At 29.5% G+C, this 17956-nt stretch overlaps 2 protein-coding genes across 3 annotated transcripts in view; both read right to left on the bottom strand.

Annotated features, from left to right (window-relative positions):
• The window catches only part of CapaR (Capability receptor), a 179591-nt gene extending 162028 nt beyond the window's left edge, over window positions 1-17563 (bottom strand). For both annotated transcript variants that reach the window (XM_088186403.1, XM_088186404.1), the window contains exon 1: window positions 17299-17563. The gene's annotated coding sequence lies outside the window, so the exon portion shown is untranslated. The remainder of the gene's footprint in view (window positions 1-17298) is intronic.
• Window positions 3438-5950, bottom strand: LOC148234958 (uncharacterized). The gene is made up of 2 exons (XM_088186034.1): window positions 5796-5950; window positions 3438-5506 (listed from the first exon to the last, which is right to left on the bottom strand). Exon 2 carries the CDS (start codon window positions 5490-5492, stop codon window positions 3762-3764), a length of 1731 nt encoding a protein of 576 aa, XP_088042160.1. The 5' UTR covers window positions 5493-5506; window positions 5796-5950; the 3' UTR covers window positions 3438-3761.
• Window positions 17564-17956: the final 393 nt, after the last annotated feature.

Genomic DNA, 17956 nt, shown 5'->3' on the forward strand with positions numbered 1-17956 from the left:
ACGTCGGCTAAAATGACCGATAGTATATATATATATTATAAAACACGTCAAATCATCGCCTGTCACTCCAATTAAAAACATGTCTTCAGTCATTATGGCTGACGTCTAAACATATTATTTCGAGCGAGGGATAGACTGCTTATGTGCAACGCGCTGTAAACGAAAGGTTTAAAGTTAATTGTCCGTGTAATATACTGTTGAATTAAATTTCACTGCCAAACAATAAATCTGGGTCGATACGTTAAACGTAATGATATCGCACGAGGCGTATTGTGTGTGTACAGATTTACGATCAATCATTATTACCGTTTCGTATATTGTGCTATTATATGTATTGTATGTGAATGTTTGGTCAAGCAATTACAATATACGAGGACAAGGGATCAAATTTTGATGCTAATTACTTTTTAGCGAACATAGTATAAAGAAGTATTTATATCTACACTCGGAACCCAGACCCTGGGAAAGCATTGATTCCGGGCCTCATGACAAAAACGGAATTTTATACATTTTTTAACATCGTATTATAATTTTTTTAATAAAAATTTATAGGTACAAGTTAACCCCTTCTATGCTACAAATAAATATAAAAATTACCCACCGTTGCGTCATATTTTATGCGAAATGTTATGCATTAAAAATTATTAAAAACATTACTCATAATATCTACATGTTTTATTTGCTGCTAAGAGCTGCCATATATTGAATTTATTTACGTAACTAAAGTTTTTTTAAATTTTTATTTGTTATCCCCAATTTCATCTGAAACTGCAGCCTTGACCATAACAGTGGGGCACCGTTTAAAATGGTGTGTAACTCTTTACAAGTGCATAGTCTGACCGAAATATTTTAGCGGGTAGTTTTAACCGTAATTCTGATTATTATACAAAAGAATTTGTCGTTTTTCATTGCTCACTTGAGTTTTTAAAATGTATTACAGGTCTAATTGCTCAGTCTCGCTTAAGTGACCGTTACGTGATTTCGCCATTTATTTGTCGTTCTATTTTTTTTATTTAATAATTAATATTGAATATTGTATAAGAAAAAATTGCAAATAAAATGTGAATTATGTTAAGCTAAAAAAGAGCATAATATTGACTGAATTTATTGGAAATTAGTAAACACAGTAATTGTTCACAACACGCTGTCCAAAATACCTTGAAACGGTTCAATGAATGTGGTTCTTACAAATCAAAGCTAATAATTGAAAGAAAACGAAAGAAAACTGCATACGTGCGTCGAAGAGTCGGAGAAATAGTACCCAAAGTCAAATAATATGGCGGAAGCGTTATGGTCTGCGGTTACATGGCTGCAGTGGGGGTAAGAAACCTGTACATTTGCGAGGGTAGTATGAATACTGACATTTCTATTTCAATGTTGGAATCCACTTTAATGGATTCCCACTATAAAATATTTCTAAGCACAGACCACGCTACAGTGGCAGGGGTTTTGTCAACAGATTTGACGCTTTTAGAATGGCCTACTGAATTACTAGACCTAAATTCTAGCAAAATTAAATGAAAGGATGCCTTACACAATTGCGCTTCAAGAAAATTTGCAGATGGAATGTAAAAAATTGACTCCATCCACCAGCAAGTCATTAATTGATAGTTTGCCAAAAATGGTTACGACTGTATTTACATCTAAGGGTGGGTCTACTAAGTATTAAAAATAAGCATAAAATAAACACTTGCAACAACTTTAATCATTTTTTTAATTTTATTTTCACGAATTTTTAAAATATAACACATTTATTGCGATGCAATATATTATATATGGTAAGTGACTACATTAAAATCACATATATTTTACAGGCGTTGTTATTCTTTTTTCCTGATATTCATAGTAATTTAATTGTTTTTAAAATTAACACATCACTATACTTTAGGTTCTAAGCTTAAAATAAATTAAAATGTAGTGTGCATTCTCAGAGAAATGATCTCTTTATCATCATATATCAATCTATCTACTTCTCAAAACCATCCTCCATTTATAGAAAAAATAATTGTAATAATATAAATACCACTAGCTCTTTGTTAAAAAACACTGCACAGAAAAATAGCAACCGTAAAAACAGAAATTCAACGATCATAACAAAGGAAAAACGCATATGGGTTGAATCTATTGTTTTTTTCATTGAATTCCTTAAAACAAACATATATGATTTAACCAAATTTCATTGAAACAAAGTAATAAAAAAAATTCGGCAATTTCTCGCAATCCGGAAGTTTTTTCACATGTACACTGATGCATCAAAATTGTATGCGAGCGACATGACGAAAATAAAACCAATATATAAAACCCAAATCTTCTATTTTAATTTTTTTACTTTCTCTAACGATATATTTTATTTAATTATTTTTTAAATATGACCTCCTCGAGTCTCACAAAATGCTCAATAAACCATTGATGTCAATAGAAGTCCATAGTACTGGTGCAACAATGTGTGCATTAAAAAAAAATTTGTATTAAATAAAAGTATATGTATATATTTATGTGTAAAATTATGTAGAAATATCAATAATATTATTATTAAATATATAAAGAAAATAAAGACAGCTATTATATTATATTAAAAATGGCATAAAATAAACAAATCAATTTAAATTTGAATACAGACATTTTATATAAAAATGTGTTTAAAACAAATATTAACAGAAATTAAATATTTAAAGGAATCAAGCACAGCCATTTTGTCTATCATTGAAAATCCTAAATAATAATGTTTAATTTAGACCACTAATTTTTTTTAAATATTGAAAAAAATTCAGAACGAAGCAAAAATTATATTTAAAACCCAAAAAGTTGAGGGTCCGGTATTCGCACACTCGCTAGTCAAATGTTACAAATGTTGAAAAATACCAAAATATTAACTAAGCCAACTCATCTCTCAGGGGGAAATAGTGTAAGCGGAAGAAAAATTGCTCCATAGTTTGTCTGCACTTGGATATTATACTGTATTCAAAATATGATAGCAATTCTTAGCGATATTTATACGGACATTTTAATATGAGAGTATTGGTCAAAGTATATTCAAACCGAATTCTGGTCAATAGGAGGACGCAAAAATAATTATCACTTCTCAGATGGCAAAAATTCACGTCAAAAGCACTAAAATCGTGTCGATCTAAAAATTTAGATCGAATACCTAAATTTACTTCTACTAATTCTCATTCGTTGAATATTTCCTAATCTAATATCTTTTAAAGGCTTAAAAAGCAATCGAGTTAACAATAATTTGCAAACACATTTTAACACAAATGTAGCCGCGTCAAAAAATCAGTCTCTTTGATTAATGTTTATTTTGTTTGTACTTCCTAGAATGTGGGGGCTTTTGAAGGAAATGTTCCGTTCCTTTTATTTCTTATATCCATAAAAAGAGCTAAAGGAAATTATATATGATATATGTACATCAGTACATAAGGTAGGTGCGGGCATTAAGGCCTAGCTAAGGGAGATTTGAAATAAAATAAAAACTATATATCGAAATCAACTAATTTTAATGTAAAGTATACCTATAGATACATTACTATAAAATAAAAACAAAAAATGGCAACTTTTGCCGTAAACAAAAACAAAATTAAACATTTTGTAAAACTCTATCTTTAGGCCTTATTATACTATGGTCGGGTAATTAGGCCTAAGGCTTTAACATACTATAATAATCAAAATATGCATCTTATATTTGGTAATTATGATCAATAATCATAGATATGCATTAATCATGCATGAAGTCTTAAAAAAGCAACAAATTCCTTTGATTAACAGCCATCAGGACACTCAAAAGTGTCCGTATCATCTGCTGACAAACCAACGCACTCCTCGTGATACCACTTGCCGCATTTAGCACATTGCCTCATATCTGCCATCTTATCCTCTTCACAACCATGACAATACCAGCTCACTTGTTTCTGCTTAGTACCACTTCTACTTTTGAGATTCGATGTCCTTATTATTTTCTTTTCTTCTTTGTTTTTGTCAAACATATTTTTAGTGACTGGAGTTCCCCTATAATTTAAGGCTTTTCTCCTAACGATTGGTGTTTTTTCAGTATTTTTGACTGGTGTAGGCATAAGCTGCTTAAATACTGTTCTTTTTATTTCAGCGAGAGGCACATGATCTTCATCATCGTCCGAACTAGAACTACCGTAAACCATAGGGTAAAACCTTCCAGGACGTTTGTTTGGGGTTTGACCAATTAATTCTTCTCCAATTCTTGATGTTGATGGTCCCGATGTTGGTGGCCTAGGGTAGACGAGATATGGCGAATTTTCTTTGTTAACATCGTCAGATACAGGAGGAGCTGGTGCCTCTGTCAGTAAAGATGGTGCAAAAGCTGTTTCTGGAATAGCCTGTGGATTCAATGGATACAAACCAGTTTCCCTGAAGCCGCTTATAATGTTATTATGGGTCATAGATTTCGACCACACATTTGAGAGAATAATATTAAATCTTGCCTTAGTGAGTTTTTTATCTGGGTTTTGTTCCATAAATGTTAAAACTTCAGCATCCCAATGGTGCTCAAATGATCGAAAGACGGCTTTATCAAGCGGTTGGAGTTCATGAGTGGTGTTTGATGGTAAACAGTATAATGATATATCGAGTGAATCGGCAACTTCAACTATGGATAGGTCTAGGTGACAGGCTGCTCCATCAAATATTAAAAGGCACTTTCCTGTACTTTTGTACCGGGCTAAGTGTTTCAAGAAATCCTTGAAAAGTTCATTGGTCATATAACCCTTTGTAGATTTTTGAACTAATGTTCCCGGTGGAATGTTGTCATATAACTCTGGTTTCAGTCGTTTACCTTTGAAAATGATCATTGGTGGTATTGCAATGCCAAGTGCATTTATACATCCGGCGATTGTGACACTTTCAGCGTGTTCTGAAGACTGTAAGTGCACTCTTTTAGCTCCTTTCTTTGCTAAAACAGTTTGCTGATGATGGTTCGTTAGACGGCAACCTTTCTCATCCATATTGTAAATTCTTTCAGGATGACTTTTCAAGTCCAAATTATCATAAACTTCACTCAGTCGCTTGAAGTGATCATCAACAATAAATTTATTAAGCTTTTGAGCTCTGGCAGGGTTTATGAATTGAGCTTTTCTTCTAGATATTTCTGGATGTCTTTTCATGAATGCATTAAACCAATCTTTACCAGCAACTTTATGAGATGGGTTGAACTTATGATTGATGTTATTAAGTTCGCAAAATTTAAAGACCAAGCGTCGGAGAATCAGTGGTGTCACAGGCAATCCAATTTCAGCGAACCTTAAGATTCTGCTTACAAGTTCAGTTTCCTGGTCGTCACTGAGTATGGATTTTCGACCTAGTGTTTTTTTTAAACTGCCGGTCTGAAGATGATTTCTAATGGTTCTTCTGGGTACTTTATACCTCTCAGCAGCTTTATAGGTGCTCAGTATTCCTCTTTCTACCGCTCGAACAGCCGACACCAAGTCATTTTCAGACCACAATGCTCGTTTGGGAGGCATTGTGATTGCTGTCACTAAAAAAAACAATAAACAGTTGTCATTACTTTTTATAACACTCCTTGCATTTTAAAAAAGACACTAACTAAAGCTGTGATATTGATACAAAAAGGAGGATAATAAGGCCTACGATCAAATTTTGTAGGCCTTAATAACAACCGACAACATGTGTAAAGAAAAATAAAAATAATATTATTCGGATCATGATATTATAATTTAAACTTCTAAGGTCATAAAAGTATGAAATGATAGAAATCTATAATGTAAAATAACATAATTATGTGAAATATTTCAAAAAATACTTACGTTTGTAACGGACGATTTTTTGTTATTCGTGTTGCGCAACCGCTTCCCACAATGAACGACGACGCACTGGCGAAATCGCGCGAGCTATCCTGTCGTGACACGTTTGAAGGGCCATCTTTGAGTGTTAGCTACTTATGTTTGTAACCTTGAGTGATTTAAACAAGCATAAATTGGATTTTTATTACTTAGGCCTTATTACCCGACAGGCTTTATTACCCGAACCTACCTTACATCTTAAACAACTAGTTTAGTTCAGATTTGTTTTCGGTTTTTACTTTTTTATAAATATATTTTAGCTATGATTGGGCCCCTTAAAGAGAACGGACCCCGGGAATGTGTCCCCTTTCTCCCCTCCTCTCGGCAAGCCTGTCTATACCGAATATCAAATGACCGTTAAAAGTTATGCGTTTTTTTTATTACTTTTTGCAACCATTGCCATCGTGCAAATATAGTGGGTGACCAATCTTAAATGCTCTATATATTATATACCGAAAATAGATTAAAATCTCGTTAATATTTTTCAAGCGTTATTTGTTTAACAATATCACATATTTAATTAAATATTTTAGAATATGCAACTAGACAACAAATATAAATATATATATATTAAAAATACATTTTTTTTTTTTTTAATATTTACTTGAAGATTGTTTTAGATAGGAATTAAAAGGAGAAGATACAATGAAAATAATATTAAAACAACTATAAAGTACGATGCTACCAATACAAAGAATAAGCAATAAAAAACCTACAATGATTATTGCAGAGATTAGATCAAGGATCGCAAAGAAAAAATTGCCGATTTATTTTGGCCACAAAACACTGACGTGACGGCGTCGAGGGCAACTTTCATTGGCGGACCACGACGAGAATACGACGGCCTACGGGGCCTCGTTCACTAACCATTACATCATTCGATTAAGTAACTACGTAACTATCGTAACAACTTTCAATAAACTTTTACTACAGCCGCTCAACATGTGTCTAATTGTCATACGTCCGCCAAAAGGGTAAAAATACAATAATTCTGGTTGTTAGATTATTTATTAGTGGAATTATAATTTTAGATTTAGAATGTGCATTGTATGCTAATATATTTTTTCTATAGTCTGATGATGATATCATGTAATAAAAAACTACTTTAGAATCTAGCACGAATATTTTTTTTTATTTTTAAGTATTATATCTTTAAATCGTATTGTTTAAACGTATAAAAATATTTCTCTTTGTTGTTTGCACATCTCTTGAAGCATTCTAAGTTTTCCAACTTTTAATCACCACCAAACCAAGCAACAAACAACTTTCACTAATTCCTGAAGGTGTGTAAATGTGCTCTAAACTTTTAAGCTTATACAAGTTCAACTGTGTAATCGCACAATAATGATAATGTAATATAACGTAAAATTCTCTACACAAAAACACTTTTTACAATAATAACTTTGCATTCAAAGCGTAAATTCATTAAAAAGTATTTGAAGCGATAAATAAATCGAATAACAACCATTAATAGAATGAGTATATACGCCATAGAAATCTTTTGCTTATTATCGAATCCCTTTGATATTTTTCCGATACAAATACGATATTTTCAACGTTAGCGTTTAACGAATCGTTGCCGTGTCGTTGCGTAACAGTACAAACATAAAGTGACCAAAAGGGAGAGGTTCCTTCGATAAGGTCAAACGCGTAACTTTACACAAATATCTCAGGGAATCGATACCTGGGCGATAAGCGTTGCAGAATTACGATATTTTTGGAATTGAACTCTGGAACTTGTACCTGTATAATCTATCATCATACGGGCAATACGTCTAATTGCTTTAATTACTCTTCACTGAAGTATCTATAATTTGGAACACGTGTAAAGACATGCGTGTGTATAGATATTATGAAGAGGTTAATATTATATGCATAATATATAATCGAAGCAGCTAATTGGTTAAAGTTAATTTCAGATGTACATACGCATATGTGTTTAGTTAAAGTACACCTTGAAAAAGCAACGTGAAGTGCGTAAGTATTTCAATATAAATTAACTAAAAGTTTCAAACATGTATTACGTACCAAAAATATAATTAATTTATAATATATAATTCAATTTAAAGGCATTTTTCCAATTCTATATATCTATGAACTGTTAGAGAATATTGTTGTATTTTATAAATATCAAACCTATACGTATTTAATCGATTATTAGGCGTAAGAATAGTTGTGATATGTAGAATCAATATCATACATAATTTTCTAGTTTAGATTATTTTTTGTAATACATTAGATCACATAAGTTGTCTTAAAACAGTGTTTCTAAATATTTATTTTTTGATTGTCTGCCTGATTGATTTTACTGTATTTTTGTCTACCTGTGAAATTATTGATTGAACCAAAATAAATCACAACTTTTGTTTTTATTCCTTATTATCTTAATCATTGTATTGTTTAGAATACCGGCAAGGATAAGTACTCCTAATTGTTCAAAAGAGAGTTTAGCGAAAATTTATTTAATATCCAACTATCCGTATTTTAATTCGAACACATTATTATGTGCATTATATTGCATACAATTATCTGTCTTCCCAATAAAACTTTTTACAAAGTTTCTAGAAAGTGGAGTCAATGCTCTCTGTCTTATATAGTCGCAATTGCGTCCTTTATTACTGTATTTTATATTCAGAACGACAGCGCTCACAGACTCTTGTCATACAGCTCCTTAATGAGCTCGCCAGACACAATATGTATTCATTAATAACTACGAGGAACTAGTTTGATTTATGTGATATAATACATTTTTAAATGTATGTAGTCATTTATATGTTATAATTAATATAAATATACTTTTTTATCTGACTATGCGCAAATATATACATGTATAAACATTTGTGTATATTTTTATTAAGGCATTTCATAATATTCAGATTTTAGATTTTATACCGTTTTCCCTATAATCTAAAGGTATACATTTCAACCTCTTCACCTGCTTACTGCAGAATCGAATATTTGCCACATTAGTAATACAATTATTAGAGTATTTCATAACATAATTCAGAATCTATCGGTTGAAGATGTATCACGACCACCCATAATCGTAAAAAACTAATATATTTAATATTGTTTTCCTAATGTTATTTATTTTAAATATTTCAATATGGTAAAACAATTGTAAACGTTTGTGGGATGTCATATTAAAGTCAGTAATTTCTTAGTATTTTTTTATTAATTATAAACTATTAGTACAGCTTGCAGTAATTAAATTTGCCTATGCAAAACCTAGCTCAATTTAATTGCGATTATTCATTACAATATTCATCCGTGAGCCAAATCAAAGAAAACTTACTTTGTGATAATCGTACCAAATAATAATTATATATGTATTACTAACTCCAATCTCCCATACACAATAGGAATTGAATAACACTACTATATGATATTCGAACTATTTTCGAGAAAAATTTCAAATTTCAAAAAGAGTATTTTTTTGAGAAACATTTTTTATTATCTAAATTAAATTTGTACGAATATTTTTTAAATGTTTTATAACTCTGCATAAGTAAAGGCGGATGCATGCCTAATATGCATAATTCTTAGAAGGTTTTAATAAGGCTCTCGGAATGACAAGAAAATGTTTAAAATTTTTTAACACTCGAACTCGCTTAATTTTTGCTTAAGTAATTAAAGAAGACACTCAGATAAGAAACCTTTCTGAAGGTTTCGTGCCAAATGTTTGAAAATATGCATACTTTATCGAAAGATCGAAAGTATTTGAATGCTCAACAATTTTTTTGTGATGTTCTATTAATCTAACCGGCCGGCGGTTTTATCTTTGCTTTGGTGACCTAAAAACCCGCTCTAATAAGAAAAAAATACGCATGGGAATCGGCAGAATGCAAAACGATTTAGGGCTATTTTTCTTTTTCGATAACACAATAAGATTTTTTTATATAGTTTTTGTAAAATAGCTACAGCTGTTATTGACAATATTTTCACGATTATTATTGACAGCCGTACGGGCCTTATATTGTTTGTTAAAACAATTGGAAAATATCAATTCTGAACTAAGCTCAAAATTTCAAGGAATAATTAAATATTAATTATATAATCGAAAAAACCAGACATTGATGTTTGCATAATCCAGAGCCTTTCGCCAGTCAAAAAAAGAATGACTTTTTTTAGTTATTCTTCAAAATCAAAAATACATAAAACGGAAAAAGAATTTATTCTCAGATTATTTAATGCCTTGAAAAATTGTAAGGACCCTCGTGACTCCATTAAATCATAAGAATTCATTGAAGAAATTGAAAATTTTTGCATTTTTTTTTTATTAAAAAAAAATATTTTTATTAAAATTAATCCGTGACTTTTTAAGAGCCTGTTTAAAACAAAAGCACATCATGCAATGAATGCAATATATCATAAGCATAGCATAATTGCACGTTGAGTTATATATAGTAAGATAGAAACTACTATTTTTTTAAATATGATGTTTACAATTCCATAGAAAATTACAGAACTTTAGTATATTAAATTATTTTATTTGTTATTGTGAATGACATTCATACGGCAGCTTCTGTCACGTACAGCCAGCAAATTTGCGCGCGATCGAAAAATGTGCCAAATAATCGCAATTTTTAAATTATCATATTATTAAAATTATGCTCCTGATAATGATGAAAGTTTGTGTGGGCACTCACCAATACAATATCAGTGAAAACTTTTCGGTCGTAAATATTCATAAAAATGGCATAAAAATGATACTTCAGAATAAGAACACTACATCTGTAACTATCTTAGAGTTTGTCGCCATCAATTCTAAATAAGAATTCGTTATAGTATGACATTTATATAAACCGATCTAGGAAAATACATAAAAATATTCGAAACGATTTTTTTTAGCAAAATCAAGTACCACTAATTATTTTTTAATTATTTAATTTTATATGAAAGAAAATATAATAACGATATCTGCTAAAATAATATACTATCAAAAATATAATTAATCTCTTTTGGTGCCCTAAAATATTCAAAGATGTCAGTACGAGTCTGTTGAAGTCCCCGATAAGCATGTGGTATTATAACTTGACCACGTGACCACGATGCAGCGCTCGACATGCGTGTTAACCATAAGACGCCTACCCGCATACTGAAATTAAACCGAGTTACTCGTTCTATCTCAGTTTGCAAAACACCATATCATTATCTCTCTCATTCTCCTCACTTAACACGCGAGAGAGCGAAAGGGGAAGTATCTCACCGCTCGCGTTCAAAAGAGCAGCTCCGACTTTGACTCAGAAATAATGCCGATAATGTTCGGAAACGCTCGAAGTTGGCCAAGTCGACTGAATTACCCCTACTTTACCTCCCGTTCTCGGTAACCTCGGACAATTTCCGAGAGATTTTAGAGCGAGCAGAACCGAACTCGACCGAAGTAACCCACTATATTCTCCGTCCTTGGTCAACCTTGCCCAACTTCCAGAGAGTGTAGTGTAGGCATAAAGTCTTCTTGTCCAATTTAGTTGAAATCAATTAAAAAGCAAAAAGCATTAGTTTACAGAAAACTGCAAATAAAAAAATATTGTCAATGCATACAATAATAAGATTTTATATTTGTATCAATAAAATATAATTTTATTTTAATTTGCATCGATCATATAATGTTTGAGTAGCAATACCTAAACAAACAAAACATAATCTAGGTCGTGGCCTAAAATGTTTTAGAAATACTGCCTTAGGGTCTACAAAAATATAGGACACCCCTTATTGAAAACAAAGCATAATACTTAATTATTCCTTTGTTATTTAAGCAAAGTTATGTTTGTGTACTATTTCTGAAGAACCACCTACGATATATGTGTACAAACAAGTATAAAGACGATGTCCTATTTGACATAATCACAGTTTATTTGTGGTTAATTGCATATATACTCTCAGGGTTTAAGCTGTTATTAAACTTTTGAAGCGATTAGGAAAACTAATAATTACAGATGTTTCGCTCTTTGTCATTATATATCAAACCAATTTGTGTATTTATAGTGTTTATTTTATTTTATAGTAGATCGAAAAATATATAACAAAACAAATTTTGATCATAGTGGGTAATAAAAATACTGAGAAACGTCAATTGTATTCCGCCAAATAATTAATTATATTTCGTTAGTGATTACTAATTATCAAAATCATAATTGCAATATATAATAATTTCGAAATAAAGCCAAAGTATATAAATCAGAATCATCAGTTTTTATTTACAGCTAGTTTTAAATTTACAAAATATTTATAATTTTAATTTAATTAGATTGAAGTTGTGGTTTAAGTTTAGTCATATTTGATCATAAGAGAAACCTTTTTACGTTATTAAATATTAACATACTATACATGTATATATATGTACTAACAATTTTATGATTTATATTCCTGATATTGTGCACTCTAAAAATATATTATTTACAATTTTGGGAATACTATCTATTTATTTATTATTATACAATTAAATGACATAATTAATTTTAATAATATTCCGAAAAATTTATAAAATAATTAAGTAAATATTTAAATATATGTACATATATTACACAAAACCGAAGCAATTAGGATAAAAGTCTAAAGCGGCTTTTTATAATGATAATACTCAAAATTTGCATAATTTTATTTTGCAAGACAATTCACTTTTTTAGTTAATTCCCCAATGGATTTAATATCCCCCAATATGTATATTTGCTTACAATTAAAATTTACTTAGAATACTACTCTTCGTTTATAGACATGTATTATTAATATAAATAAAAATTGTGTTTTAAATCACTTATATATTAAACAGCCATATAAAGAAATATTTTTTTTTTATGTTACAATTTTATCAAAATAAAAGATTATATATATTCAAAACAGCGCTGTTTTATTTAATATATTTTTAGAAAAAATCATTTAAATTATTTGATTGCATATTTTTAAATAATACATACAATATATTCGCCATGAGAAATTCATCTCATTTAAAAGAATTAATTTATTTTGTATATAATTTATAACTATTTCCATGATATTTTATTAGAGTGAGATTGATATTCTGGGACCGTAACATACGCATTAATAAATATTTTATTTAGCAGAAAGTAATTAAGATATTAGTTGCTCAGACGTTTCATTTTCCAATGTGTTCGACCCATTAAATACTAAATTATTTGTCGCTTTAATTCCTGCCTAACTACACGATTTATATAATATTATTTTTTGCTAAATTGCTTAAGTCCATTATTTATTTATATTATAAGCTAAAAAATGGAAAACATGTTTTATTAAATGGCATGCCAGTCAAGATTGCGTTTGATTTCACGTGAAACAAACACCTCCTTAACCTTTAGGTTAACCGAACTGTCAACCAACGGAACATCCTCTGAGAATATTCCTATAACAACAAAATACTTCATAGAACATAATTACAATATTTATTAAAACATTAAATATGAAAAGTTCATAAATATCAAGGTATTATACAGTTTAGTTTATATTATACAATATTTACATACGTATAACCTATGTAATAAATATTATAATATAATGTAATTTTACGCACACACACCTTCCTATAAATAATAAAAAAAAACTTGTTTTTTTGTTTTGCTTATTAGAAATTTACTCATAATAACCAGACGGATATCCCAATGCGTCATAACAAACTTAATAAGTATAAGTATAATACATTCACACATGTAGTATATATGTATATAATATATTTCATATATTATTTAAATTCGTGTTTCATCAGAATTAGAACTTACTATTTCATATTTCGACAGTGATGAACTTGCTATAATCACAAATTCAACAGATACTCAGTTTCAGTTTCTCCGAATTCATGATCATTGCTGGTTGAAGTATACGAAATATTATATACTCACGAACCTCAAACAAATATATAACATATGTATGTATGCACATATATACACATATGAATTTTTTAAATTTAAAAGAACAGTTTACTTACTAAAAAAACTTGAAACTATACAAGATTAGCCAAATTCACTAAAGAATATAATTAGAGCATTCGCTTAGATTAAATAAAATATATCAATTAAATATGTCCAAATTTACATTACAGGAGATCTGTAAAAAAAGTTATAAACAACACTGTTGGGGTCCAACTAACTGCATCGTTAACTTTGAGGTCATTCAAACGAGCATTTTAAATATTATGAAAAAAATATAACTAACCCAATAGACTAAAGGCCTAATAATTATACGAGAATGTTCAACGCTACACAATCAAGTTTTAATTGAAAGATTTTACGAACCACCATTTATCTTGTTAACTACTCGTAAGCACTGTAAAAAGCAATCGCAATAAACAATGCGTCTAACTTGCATAAAAACCGCTATCGTCGTATATCCTTTGTATTTACGATATTCTAAACTTATTCATTGTGCGAATCATCAAGCGATGCAATTGGCCCACCAACATTCGCATCTGTGATTCGACAGAGACATCTTGAAGCATGAATTTAAAAATGTGATACTTTGTCAAATCGGCACACAATCAAACAAAGCGATTTGAAACTATTCGAGACGAGAGGCGATGAAACAATTTAAGACTAAAAGGTCAGATACGAACTCAAACAGACAGACGGGATTCAAGGCAAACTGAAAGATAGAGGAACGTCCAGAGGACGTCACGATTACAAACCCAGTTTCTCCATTAGCAGTGAATGTACAGAATACAATTCGACACTATTTCTATATGGTAAATTGAATTAAAAAAACTATTACAGCGTTTATTTTGGATGCAAAGTCACATTTTTTTATTCAATTTTTAATACAAAAGTGAACATGTAAACTAATAAAATCTTTAATCTCTTTTGGTGCAAGCGTATTTATTGTACTAAGAATTTAAGTCTTAATCTCAACATCCAAAATTTGTGTTGGAGCAAATATTTTTTTTTGCTTTATTTGAAGAAAACAGTTCAATAAATATATATTGTATGTTATTAAATATATGAGCCACTGTGGACTTAAGCGAAGGTCATGTTACCTGCTCAGCAACAGACGCTTCATCTTTTTTCTATTGCTACTTGACATGCGTAATACTAGTGCATTACATCAGAGTAAATAAATAAGTCAATCAAACACAAAAAATACCTACAAGAAAGTATTAATCAGTAACCTCTATATAATTAATTTTAAACTATTGTGTATTATAAAAAAATACAATTATTTTATGTTACATTGCATCTGATGCCGGTTTTTATTAATACCGTATTTTGATAAATTAAAATCAGGTTTTACTTAGTATATCAGTCTAGGCCCTACGGACTACGTTATCTGTCCTTTATTTAACATAATGTTATAAACGAGTGAGATATTTTATTTAACTTATCAAGATATTATATTTAACATAATGGTAAAAATAGAATAGAATCCTTTGTTTCAAATCATATTTATACAGCACATTAGTCTGTCAGGACGATGTAATATCGATTATTATCAAGTCGCAGATAGCTCGAAAAGATTAAAACAAAGTATGCATGAAATAAGACAAAAATTCATCCTATTGCTTCAACATATTCTAATTAACATAATGTTATAAATAGAATAAAAACATATGTTTCGAAAGCCTAATCATCTATTACATTTCATAGCAAACGGTCAGTCAAAATATATATAATATCGAGCTAGCTTGTAAAGATTATGAACAATTTGATGTTGTGTCTAAAAAATTTAACAATAAATTGAAAGCTTGAGACCTTTCTCGAAACCTTGAATCTGAAAGCTGAGAAGAGTCACATTGTTTCATCGATGGCTTTAGAACCTCCTCGAAACCTTCACAACCACAGGATTCATCAACGACACGCAAAATAACAACATCTTTGTCGAATTTTATAACAATGAAAACAGATTATGCTACTGAATATATCGGAAAAAATAATAATGCGTTAAAAGTACACACATGTAGATAAAATAAAAAAGTAGCAATGCAGATCTAAGAAATACAAATAATATGTATTGTCTAAGATCCACAAGAGTTTTTTTATTTACTATATAATTCGCAACATTTTTACAATTTATAGAATGATAATATATTCATTGTACAATATTAGATGAAAAAATACCATTCTTATAAATAAAATCAAAAGCATTTTAATATTACAGTATCAAAAATCTCAAAACTAATATTATATAAACATTTATTATTATTATATTTATATTATAAATAATATTTATTAAAATGTTTCAATAAGTAGGTTAATATACATAACAAATAATAGTAAATGATATCAAACGAAAAAATTCCTTTGAGAAAAGGATTTTATTTTCATTCAATACAATATAAAGTGGCCTAAAAAAACAAGCATTATTTTAAATGAGCATACCTCATTACCCGCTATTGAAAAAAATAAAAAACCCTAAAAGAAATTTGATTACAAATCCCTTTTAACAATGAAATAAATTGTTCAAAAAACAATGATATAATTGCATCAAGCATATGTGAGTGGTTAAAATTAATTTTTATTCAATAATTGTATAAATTAATATTTGCTAATTTTATTAATTATTTTTTTAATAAATATATCATTATAATTTCTGCCTCTTTAATTAGCTATTTTTTTCTAAGGGTTAATTGCGTACCTTAATTTATCTCTACACAATGTCCAAATTTTTAACAAAGAATTTGATCATTGAAGGTGAAAAGGTTGCGATATTTAGTACTGCGCAAAAAATCATTTATTATATCGAATATACTTGAAGATATATTTGATTTACCACAGTAAAATGTAATTATTAGGAAATGTATTGAATATATTTTTAATGGCAAAAAAAATATATGGGAGAAATCGTACTTATTTTAATTATATCATTTAATTTTGATGGTCTTTACTTAAAAATACGACTAAAAATCGATGTTAATTAATATTTAACGATCTAAGACATATGGCACATATATGGTTTTTAATTTTTAAATTATAAAACAAGATAATATAAATATAAATAAGTTCAGGAAACATCCAGACAATAGCAAATATAAGTATAAATTGACGACGATAATAAAAAAATATTCAGATAAAGAAGGACAAAATATATATATATATAGTATATTAAATGAATAGCTCACTTTTATAACTAAAAATTTAAAACTTTATAAAGGGAGTGAAAAGTTTACATCATTACCGACAAGTAAATTTTATTTTTAAAAATAATAAATTATCATATAAAATATAGTACTAAAGGGATTTAAAAATACGAAATTTTAAGACCTCGTTGTTTATTATCTTAATAATTCCCTGTCAGCTATGAATTATTATATATTTATTAAATCTATAATTTTAGAGAATAAAACTAATCGAAATTAAACATCGATGAAATTACTTTAAATTAATTTTTTTTTTCCTATTTAGATATTTGAATTTTGTTCAAAAAAATATATTTTTATTATTTTTTCGTTTGTTTTTTTCATCATGTGATTTTCTACTACTTAATTAATATTAAATTATGAATATATATAAATAAAGTATCGACTTACCCGTCATTACCGCCCATGTTATGATCCACCAAAAAAACACTATTCAATTGCATCTTTTTCTAAGTCAAAGTTTAAAACACCAAAAATATTTTGTTCAAATTAACTGCGGCACAAATCAGACGATTCTTAGAATTGCGTCAACACATTGCTTTTAATTGGTACCAATTGTTTTTATTTGCATCAATTTTAGTTGTAGCAACAGTTTGCGGAGAGTTTCGTTCGTGTGTGCGTCCGCAGTGGGACTGGCGTCCGTCGCGCGCGACCGTTGCAGCACCACTGGCGAAGTCTTGGTTCAAATGCAACCAAACGGCGTCTACGTCGCGGAAAGGCGCCGCGACGCCCGATTGCTACGCGGAAGCTTTTGAGCTGGAGCTTTTGATGTTCCAGTGTCAAAGTACTATGAAAATTTGTGTCAGGCGGATATTGTCATTCGCAGACGGAACAGGTTAAAAGTATTGCGATATTTTTGATTAGCATCTCATCATCGTCGTTCTCTTACATATTTATGGAGAATATGGCCTGAAATCGCTTCTTAGAGTTTTATCTTCTCATCGTGTTCCTTTGACGCTCTTAGGCATTAAAAACTTTTTGTTGACGTTGCTTTTCCTTTTCAATGTCCTGATAAATATATTCTTAAATAACAGTCAGAAGATATTTT

The sequence above is a fragment of the Plectrocnemia conspersa genome, unplaced genomic scaffold (assembly GCF_051122295.1).
Source record: "Plectrocnemia conspersa isolate PC_06_02 unplaced genomic scaffold, ASM5112229v1 ptg000005l, whole genome shotgun sequence".
In the NCBI taxonomy this organism is placed as follows: domain Eukaryota; kingdom Metazoa; phylum Arthropoda; class Insecta; order Trichoptera; family Polycentropodidae; genus Plectrocnemia; species Plectrocnemia conspersa.

What these genes read in the sequence shown, in the direction of transcription:
- LOC148234958 (XM_088186034.1), bottom strand. Translation starts at nt 5,492, where the DNA reads ATGCCTCCCAAACGAGCATTGTGGTCTGAAAATGACTTGGTGTCGGCT.